The sequence below is a fragment of the Stegastes partitus genome, unplaced genomic scaffold (assembly GCF_000690725.1).
Source record: "Stegastes partitus isolate 25-593 unplaced genomic scaffold, Stegastes_partitus-1.0.2 Scaffold1, whole genome shotgun sequence".
NCBI classification, from domain to species: Eukaryota; Metazoa; Chordata; class Actinopteri; family Pomacentridae; genus Stegastes; species Stegastes partitus.
In genome coordinates this window covers 620,485-630,591 of record NW_007577732.1, presented here as the reverse complement: position 1 = coordinate 630,591, position 10,107 = coordinate 620,485, and the positions used below count along the sequence as shown (strand labels likewise).

Sequence of the window (10,107 nt, the reverse complement as noted above, 5' to 3'; positions counted from 1 at the left end):
GCGCGCTTCCTAAAATAGGATTCCATGTTGTGTATCTGGGCGTCCAGCAGGACACCCACAGAGGTGTAAAAGATGACTCATGCTCAGCAGCTTTATTCTAGCCTCCATTTTAACATGTTATCTCTGTGATAAATTCCTGCCTGCTGCTATAACATCACTATGATAGATGGCTCTGCATGTCACAGCTTTGTCTGGTCAATCTCTCTGTTTATATGATCTCAGCCCCTGATAAACCACTGTCTTTATACTACATCTGTGTGCTCATGTGTGCCTGTAGACACATTTTCCTCAAATATGTCTGAACATGATTTGTGTCAGCTTAGTGTCATTTCATCTGCAGCGTGAGTTGCACAAAAGAAGCTTTGACACACACTCCCCCCCTCCCTCCCTCACTCCTCCACCTTGCCCTGTTAACCACATGTGTAATGTGTTTGTGTTTTGACTTGTGTTTCAGAGAAGCTGAAATTTACCCCGACTCCTCAGCCTTCCCAGTGCCTGGAGTTGGATAACGAGATCACCATCCAGTGCTCCGCCACGGGCCGAGAGACCCCGACCATCCGCTGGACCAAAGCAGGTGCGCGCCCTGCTAGGTTAACCTCAGCTTTAAATCAGATAAGGGGCGACTGTCGAACGTTGTCTCCTCCAAAATGCAGTGGTAGCCTTGACTCTTATAATGACAGATGCTATTTCTACAAGAATTTGTAGAAACCACACAGAGTCTTCAACAAACAGAGTGTCGGGGAGATTAATCATCACACATCACTTCCCTCTTTGTTCGCATCAGGAGTCAAATTAACCACTTGAATACCACAGCACCAGACTCGGCCTCCTTAACCCCTCTTGTCCCCTGTGTGTGTCTGTCTCCCCCTGCAGACGGAGGAGAGGTGCCGCCCCACGTGGAACAGAGGAACGGCCAGCTCCATTTCTCCAAAGTCACCCGCAGCGACGCCGGCAACTACACCTGCATTGCTTCCAACAGCCTCCAGGGAGAGATCCGAGCCCTGGTGACCCTCACCGTGGCCGGTAAACTCGCTCGCCTATCATCCCGGAAACAGGGAATTATGAAAGAGACGGGGCTATATTAGTCACCAGTCCCACATCGAAAGTACTTGTGGTCTCGGTACATGTGAGGGCTGTTTAATGACAAGGCAGCCGCTGATCATTCTCATCAAGCTTCAAAAGCAGCACCGTTTATGATGTAGTTGGTGGCCTTTTTTATAGCCCAGTAATGAGTTGCATTGGGGTTGTAGGGAGTGACTGAGAACCACAGTCGCCACAGTTTTCAGTCTCTGAAGGAGGTGTTTTGGCCCAGTTGTGGTCTGAATGTTATGTTAATGAGCTTTCGCTTGTTTGTGTTTCCGTGTGTGCACATATAGTGTACATTCACTTTAAGGTGGAACCAGACAATACAACGGTGTACCAGGGACACACGGCCATCCTCCACTGTCAGGCCACAGGTGACCCCGAGCCTCACATCCACTGGATGGTCAAGGACAAGGCGCTGGACATCACTAAGAACAGGAGGTAAATGAGACACTCAACTATCATGGATGAGGATACAGTTTGTCATTACAGATTCAAAGTGGCTTCTCTGCACGTTAGTTATAGATTTAGCTTGTACTTGTAAAATAATACACACATGAAGACAAAGTATCTCAAGCAAGAGTGTCGCATTCAAACAAATAAAAGTTGTGACATTTACTCATTTTATTGTAGTTTCTCTTACGTATGAACTGCATCTATGAAGTTTGTGATTTTTTTTCAGACTGGTCATTTGTAGCATGACCAGATGTTTGTGTAACAACAAAAAAAATCCTAATCTAAATTTTTTTTTATTTTTTTGTTGTATGTTATACTAGAATAAAAAAAATAATAAAATAACCATCGTGCAAAATTGATGTTCTGTGTACTGTAATCAGCATTGCCATTTCAGAGAGGACTTATTTTGTTTGTCTTTTAAGCTTTATTGGAATATTTTTGTATTGCAACTTGTACATTTCAGCTGGTAAGAAGGCTCGAACAGCTTCCCTGAGGTCTTTAGTCATACATTTGTGGCTCTCACATCTTTCACATCAAGCCGTCTTTGTTAGATAGTTAGATACTGATGTTTTTAAATGTGACGCTTCATGTCAATTCGTTCTCTCTTGTCTCACCCTGCTCTGATGACACTGCTGAACTTGGTGTTTTTTTACATGTGATCTCTGTTGTGTGAAGCTTTTCTCTTTACATTTGAGTAACGCTTGGTGAATGGAACAAAACACACAGCATTGCAAAACAATGATTGTTGATGATGCTACTAATCAAAAATCACAAGTACACGCTTTCTCCTGAACTAAGAGCACACAGCAGATTGAAACAAGCCGTTTATGACAAGTTTTAGTTGAATTTAACAATTGTCTTGCAAACTAGACTCAAAAAAGTAAGGGTCAGGATAAGGACATGAAATTTTTGCGTGTGACCTACTTTAACACTCCTACTACTTTTAATTTCCTGACATCTTTTATCCTCGGGGTCAGTTTGGCCCCAGCAATTTAAACCTCCACAAAGTTATCATAATAAAAATTGTTACCCAAGTTTATGTGTAAATAGCTCTTTCAATAAAACTTTAAAAAAATATGTCAATCATTTATTTAGAGATGTTAAACATTGAATGGGGTCAAATTAACCCCAAAGATAACAGGAGGGTTAAATAATCTTAAAGTACATTGGTATACACATCACTTTTCATCAAGTTGCCAGTGAGCTTATACACATGCATATATATATATATATATACTTGCATATCAATCTTACCTGTGTGTTTAGGTTGATTTTTATTGCTTGTTTTAAAGATGATGCCTGTATATATTTAGGTAGGTAGGTAGGTAGGTAGGCCTACATTGGCTTTTAGGTGCATCAGTGGCTTGATTTTTTTTTTTACTCATAATGCATTACTGACAAACATAAAATGAATGATGCCTCCTGCTAAAATAATACCAGAAAATTGTCTTTTGCCCTTTTCTGCTGTCAGTATATTAGTCTGACATGCCAGCTTCTGAAAATACTATACGTTACTCAAGATCGCTTTCTTTTGTTGGCAATGGATAACCGCTTTAGCAGTGGTCAAGCAAATTCCTCAGAATTATCATGACTGACAACCAAGGACCCCATGCTGGTTTTCAAGACACAAGAGACTTAACGCCCTCAGTAGGAAATTTAAATTTTTGAATTATGTGCCATTCTAGCCTCCTACTCCTTCCTCCTTTAATGTGAAATGAGGGCAGACCTTCACCTTTATCTGTCTCATTCCTTCTGTCTTCCAGGTTCCAGAAAATGCCCAATGGCTCCTTGTTAATTTCAGATGTCACTACAGATGACACAGGCAGATACACATGCGTGGCCGGAAACAGCTGCAGCATCAAGTACCGTGTTGCTCAGCTGTATGTAGTGGGTAAGTCTGACACGCACGCAAAAACATCCTAACACAGGCTCTTTTTATCAGCAACAAAGGTGCACACATGGGCCGTCAGCCACGGTCACAAGTGTAGGATGAAGGCATTCATTAAACTCTCGGCCTTTGCCTGTCATGCGTGTCGACAGGTTAATAACCATGGCCGCATCTCTGACACCACAGCTGTCACTGAGGTGATGGGATTGGGCAGACGTTGGATCTAATAACGCCTCACGCTCTGAGACTCGTTGTGTGCTAAAGCTGAAAATTACAGTCACACACTTGCACTAGTGTCCCATGTCAACTCATTTTCTCTGTAAGTAGCAGGATGGTATTCCAGCTTAGCGAGGAGACAATTGAATTTAGATGTTTGTTGCAGCTTGTTGGGTCAGCGTGACTGTAATGCTCACCTAAGCCAGACTGGGAAACAGTGCAGAGAAATTAAGTGACTGTTTTGAAGTAGATCTGTGGTTTTAACCGTTGTCATACTTTTGACATTTTGTTTGAGAGGGAAACAATTGTTTCATAGGTTAAATTTCGCAAATCATAGCTGTAGTGGATCACCACAAAACCACATCTGAAGTGATTTAATATGTTCTTCATTTTTTTATTTACTCAGAATTTTATCTTGCAAATCTATTCTTGGAAAAAAACAAAATTTGCATTCCTCTTATGCTACAATTGCTGAAACAGCAAAATGTACTGAAAGATGTAACACAATATGAGATGTAAAAGTTATTCTTGTTACTTTCCTATACTTCCTAAGTGCATTTTACTTGACCATAATTGCCACTCGGCCCAACAGACAAACCCATGGCTTTTCCTGATGGAGATGAAGACAAGGCTCCTTACAAGATGATCCAAACCATCGGTCTGTCAGTGGGAGCAGCCGTGGCTTATATCATTGTAGTGCTGGGACTCATGTTCTACTGCAAAAAGAGACGCCACGCCAAAAGACTGCAGAAGGGCCAGGACGGAGAGGAGCCCGAGATGGAGTGTCTTAATGGTAGGAATGTTGATAAATTAGGGGTTAGACGGTTGTAAAATCATTCAAGAGGTTGTCACATGTCCTCAAGTTATCATCCTCTAAAGCATTCAAATGTATAGAGCATTTGCTGCCATCATGTGGTCATTCTAGGTGTTACACACAACATGTAAAAAGCCACGAGATTTTTCTGCATACTCGGGATCCTAACTGTACAATTGAGACATATTCTAAATAAACCACTTAGAAATATCTTAGGGCTGGTTGATAGTGCTGACAAATGCATGCAATCATGATATTAAAAAAAAAAAAAAAGACAGAGGGTTACCAGGGTGGGCTGCAAGGTGGGGTGGCGTAGTTGGTAGCACTGTTGCCTTCGCGTCCCGGAGGGAGGCACCGGGATCTTTCGCCCTAAGTCGGCTGGGATAGGCTCCAGCCCCCCCGTGACCCTAGTGAAGGTTAAGTGGTGTATAGATAATGGATGGATGGATGGATGGATGGTTACCAGGGTGAAACTGCTGCTAGCACTGATGTTAGTTAGTTGGTTTTGAGCTGGTGGCCAAGACCGGGTATCACTGGATGTGCACCTTAACGTCAAGTCCTTCAGGCCTCAGTGGAGCTTGCCAGCATTGCAGGTGGAGGTAGTGGGGACCACATGCAGGGTTGTGGGTGTTTGTAGACCAGGAAGTCCATCCCTTCAAGGAAGGTGTGTAGGGGTGGATGGAGGCCCAGGAGGCAGCAGACTAGTGCGCCTCAGGAGACCTGCAAGATGGAGAGTGACACAGGACGAAGGGTCGCAGTTATCAATAGATGTGATATAGGTTGTTATGATCTGGGGAGGGGTTGTTCATGCAACATTGCATTTTCTTTGTACTTCGCATCTAATGCATTTTACATTTGCAGAAACTTTTTTTATTGCTATTGATGTCACCAGTACATCCCATTATCTATTTATAACCATGGTCTATGTTTTATGCGACATTTGACCCAGTGGGATGTGTGTTGTGTTCATCAGGTGGAGCTGTTCAACAAAATGGCCACACCACAGCTGAGATCCAGGAAGAGGTGGCACTGACCAACATGGGAACCATTGCAACAACTGAGAAACGCCACAGTCACGTCAATGACAAGCTGCACTTTCCCCGAACAAACCTACAAACCATCACTACTTTAGGTACTTTATACAGTTCTGTTTTATATTTACTGAGAATAAATATCCAAGTGCTCTGATTTAGTAGAAAGTCACCTGATCTTAAGCTGCAATTTCAACTTAATTTCATTTCAGTGTTGATTTCTGTGCATCTACTCTGACATTTGCTTTGTGTCGTGTGAATGTTTGCTCAGGCAAAGGGGAGTTCGGTGAGGTGCTGCTGTCTAAAGCTAAGGGTATCGAGGAGGTCGAGGAGGAGACGGTGGTGCTGGTGAAGAGCCTGCAGACCAGAGACGAACAGCTCCAGCTCGACTTCCGCCGCGAGGCCGAAATGTTCGCTAAGCTGAGCCACCCTAACGTGGTCCGCTTGTTGGGCCTCTGCAGGGAGGCAGAGCCGCACTACATGATCCTGGAGTACTATGACCTGGTAACCACACAGGAGCAATAGCACACACACACATTTAAGGATTATAGAAATCATTTTTTCCTGATACAATGCTCTGTCTTTTTACTTTTGTCATACCAGGGAGATCTAAAGCAGTTCCTGAGAATTTCCAAAAGCAAAGACGACAAAGTCAAGTCTCAGCCTATCAGCACCAAGACCAAAGTAAGAATTGTACCATGATTGGCAGCTCACAGCAACCTGCACACCAACTTCAACACATAGAACAAAAATAGAAATGTATGCCAGTTGACCTGTTCCCATTCTTTGCAGGATTATGATGCCTTCAAGCATTTTAAACATTTCGGAAAATATACTATATGCTGAGGGGTCAGATGAGAAGATCAGAACTAATTAACCCATTATACGTTCATTGTACAAAGAGAAATGAGATGTAGAAGCTTCATTGAGAGTTCTGATTATTTTTAGCCAGTAACCTCCAGGAGTTTTGTCATCACTGTGAGGTTGCCAGGTAACCAGTGGAGACTTGTTGAACAAGTCTTTTAACTTATACAACCAAAGAAAACCCGTTCTAATTTCTGCTGCCACTGGAAATGTTTTATCAGTTTTACTTCATCTTGATGGCGTCATATTTTTCTCTTTCCCTACAGGTTTCCATCTGCACCCAGGTGGCTCACGGGATGGAGCATCTGTCTAATCACCGCTTCGTCCACAAAGATCTCGCCGCCCGAAACTGCCTGATCAACAGTCAGAGGCGCGTCAAAGTGTCATCACTCAGTCTCAGCAAGGACGTCTACAACAGGTCTGCTAAAAATAGACTTTGCATTTTATAATAATCCAACACTTAAAGTGGCAGGAGACAGTTTTCTTTTTGCTTTGACTCATAATGCTATGGTAACTGTTCACTGCACAGTGTAATGGCTATAGGATAATGTGTTTAGATTGGCTCTGTGTAAGCCTCACTTTCCCTTTGCCTGCCTGTCTGGCACCAGATCTTAAATCTCCTGAGAAAATTAAAGCTAGTTTTACAGTTAAAAGAACAGAGTAACCAAAGAAATTGTACCTGGCAAAAGAAAAAGAGCGCAGTTGTCGGAGAAAAGCAAAAAAGGTGAAACGGGAGACAGAGGTAAAACAAACAAAGATTAAACCTCAGATGGTCCATCACTTGAATTTGAGTGGATTCAACGCCGACATTCATTATTGCTGCTGCTTTATCAATCAGTAATTAGTTACTCTGCTTTTTCATTGCATTTAGATCAAGATGACTGTTTCAGTTTGGGATTCTAATGATGGTTTCTTGCTTTGGATGGTAGCCAGACTGTCACTGATAGTCATGTTGCTATTGTTAGCCTTAGCTGCTGCTACTTTTCTGTTGCCACTTTAGCATGAAGTTCCTTCTTAGTACAGTCATCTGACTAATATTTTTGCTTCTATCCTCTTGTCATTTCTCTTTCGTACATGTGCACAGTGAGTACTACCACTACAGGCAGGCATGGATCCCACTGCGCTGGCTCCCGACAGAGTCTGTGTTTGAGGACGACTTCTCCACTAAGTCTGACGTGTGGGCCTTTGGAGTGTTGATGTGGGAAGTATTCAGTCATGGGGAAATGCCATATAGCAAACTCAGCGATGACGAGGTGCTCGAAGGTGAGTGTGATGCAGTAGCAGCTCACTTTTTAGTTCAGGTTTGGACATCCCTACAAGATGCATCTCAAAAGCTGAAAGTTTTCACTCAACAGGAAGTGTCTTCATCTCTCTCTGATCTGGTGGGTCTGCCCTCTTTTCTGCAGGTCTGCAGACGGGGAAACTGAAGCTACCCATTCCAGATGGATGCCCCTCCAAAATCTACAAGCTGATGGTCCGCTGCTGGGCGCTAAGCCTCAAAGAGCGCCCATCCTTCACCGACATCGTCCACGCCCTGGGAGAGCTGCCGTCTGACAGCAAAGTCTGAGATGAACGTTAGAGGGGAACTTTGACCAACCCTTCCCCTTTCCCCTAAAATAAGACAGGAATGCTGGATAAATAGTCTCACACATTTCAGGGAAGAGGGTTGAGGAGAAACTTTTTCTTTTTTCTTTTTTTTTATATGCATTTCAAAAAATACGGAGTGTGGATCAGACTTCTTTGCTACATCAGTGGAAACGCACTCGTGTCCGTGTAAATGGCTTCGTGTGAGCAGTGCCAGGAGTTTGCCTTAACCGCAGCATGGACGACCCTCCCCTCCGCTCTGTGGTTCCACTGTGACCCTGCAGCCACTCCGACTCGGAGACACTTTGTTTCACGGAGCCTCACGACCTCAGTGCCTCTACCCCTCCACACACACACACACACCTAAACGTTCACCTGCTCTGTAGGGATCCCAGACACAGTGCTTTCACTGGCTCTGATCACTAGAAATAACTGGTCTGAAGCTCAAACCCCTTTAAATTTAGGTGGAAGTCCTCACAAAACCAGAGCGAATTGAGACAGGAAAGAGGGATTTAATTGAGAACTGAAGCTTTTTAGAAATCAACCACTTAGGGAGTTTGCTAAATGAGACGTTTTAATTGTTCTGCTTCAGCTTAGAATTCAGTGAGCTGCATCGTGGATTTACTACCCCAACCCTTGATTGGTTACTATGCCCCCAGGGACCCACCAACATCCCCCAAAGTGTGTGTTTCTGTATGTGTGTGTGCACTGAACTGTTCTCAAAGAAGTGGAATGAGGGTTTTGCATGAAGGTTTGTCGTCTGTTACACCTGTGATTTGCGACACGAGGAAACTTGTGGAAAAAGTAATCCATGTTACTGTAACACTTTCAGGAACAACAACAAAAGATCAAGTTTTATAGCCAAGGAATATATTGAATAGATGAGATTGTGCCAGTGTGGGGCTTTATACATTTTTACAAGTGTGTTTTGTTCTTGTATTAACTTTGAGGTGCTTATTTGTCACAACCCGTGGGTAAGGACGCCCATTATTCCACATCATTACGTCGTCTCAGTCGCAGGGATGCAGCCTATCATCGTGATCAACCTGCGACGTCATATTTCCAGAGGTCCAATCCCAGTTTCTCTCCTGGTCCAGCTGTTTTGTGCAGTGCTGCAAAGTGGACCAGCACACCAGGCAATGTGTACATAATGTAGAAGCCATGCACTAACTTCACTTAAAAGAATATCCCTTTTTGTTTCTATCATGTTGTGTAGAAGGACATGCAGGTGCCTGTTTATTTATGATGAAGGTCCTGTCATTTTTTTAACTATGTTTATAATAGAAAGGTACTTCTGTGAGGTAGTTATGCTATGTATTCATTCTCATGGTCCATCTCGGTGTACGTTCAGTCAGCTGGATACAAAGTACAAAGGAGGTCAAAAGAGTGACTGCAGGTCACCAGAACTCATTTAAGTGCCTGGTAAATGAAGGATTATCTTAACTATTTCCCTCTTTTTACATTGTCTAATCAAATGCAATGGCCTTTTTGTTGATGAATCTGTTTTTATACGTTGTTTTTAGTGTAATGTTTTGTTTTTATGAACGCTAGGCACTCACACCTAGACCTCTTTTTTTTTTTTTTTTAACTGCTTCAGCAAATGTTCACAATAATCACAGATATATATACAAAAATATACATGCTGCTGTCAATAAAGGTTCACAGTGTTTTTACCTGATGTGTTGTAATTAATGTAGCAGATTGCCATCTTTGACTGCTTTCACAATGTTCAGATTATTGGTGGTACCTCCCACCTTTTTTCTTTTTTTATTTATGCAAATCAATTTTCAAATAATTAAAAATTGCTGGGGATAGTTAAGAAATTATAATGCATGGACTTTTTGTTTAAGTTTACACCAATCGGATCATGCAACATCTGAAACCTTGGATTCTGGCGTTCATGTCGATGTTACTTTGATACAAACCACATAAACACTGCTGCACACCAAGCATTCCTTCCTAGAGTGTACCTCACCATACCACTAAAACTGGTCGGGAACAGCTCAAGAACTTTACTGGCCTCCAAACTCCCAAGATACCCATCTGATTGAAAATTCACAGGATGTGCTGGAACAAGCCCGGTTCATAAGGGTTTCTCCCAACAACTCTCAGAACCCCAAGGATCCACTGTTTGACACCACAGGACACATTCAGAGGTCCATACCTCAATT

At 42.8% G+C, this 10,107-nt stretch overlaps 1 protein-coding gene across 1 annotated transcript in view; it reads left to right on the top strand.

Moving 5' to 3' along the window:
- Window positions 1–9,611, top strand: part of ptk7b (protein tyrosine kinase 7b) — a 98,369-nt gene extending 88,758 nt beyond the window's left edge. Inside the window, exons 10-20 of the mRNA XM_008299496.1 lie at window positions 455–574; window positions 874–1,023; window positions 1,377–1,524; window positions 3,303–3,430; window positions 4,236–4,436; window positions 5,431–5,589; window positions 5,760–5,992; window positions 6,092–6,172; window positions 6,619–6,770; window positions 7,437–7,615; window positions 7,759–9,611. Of these exons, the coding sequence (XP_008297718.1) occupies window positions 455–574; window positions 874–1,023; window positions 1,377–1,524; window positions 3,303–3,430; window positions 4,236–4,436; window positions 5,431–5,589; window positions 5,760–5,992; window positions 6,092–6,172; window positions 6,619–6,770; window positions 7,437–7,615; window positions 7,759–7,919 (1,712 nt within the window). The 3' untranslated portion in view covers window positions 7,920–9,611. The remainder of the gene's footprint in view (window positions 1–454; window positions 575–873; window positions 1,024–1,376; window positions 1,525–3,302; window positions 3,431–4,235; window positions 4,437–5,430; window positions 5,590–5,759; window positions 5,993–6,091; window positions 6,173–6,618; window positions 6,771–7,436; window positions 7,616–7,758) is intronic.
- The last annotated feature ends 496 nt before the right edge of the window (window positions 9,612–10,107 follow it).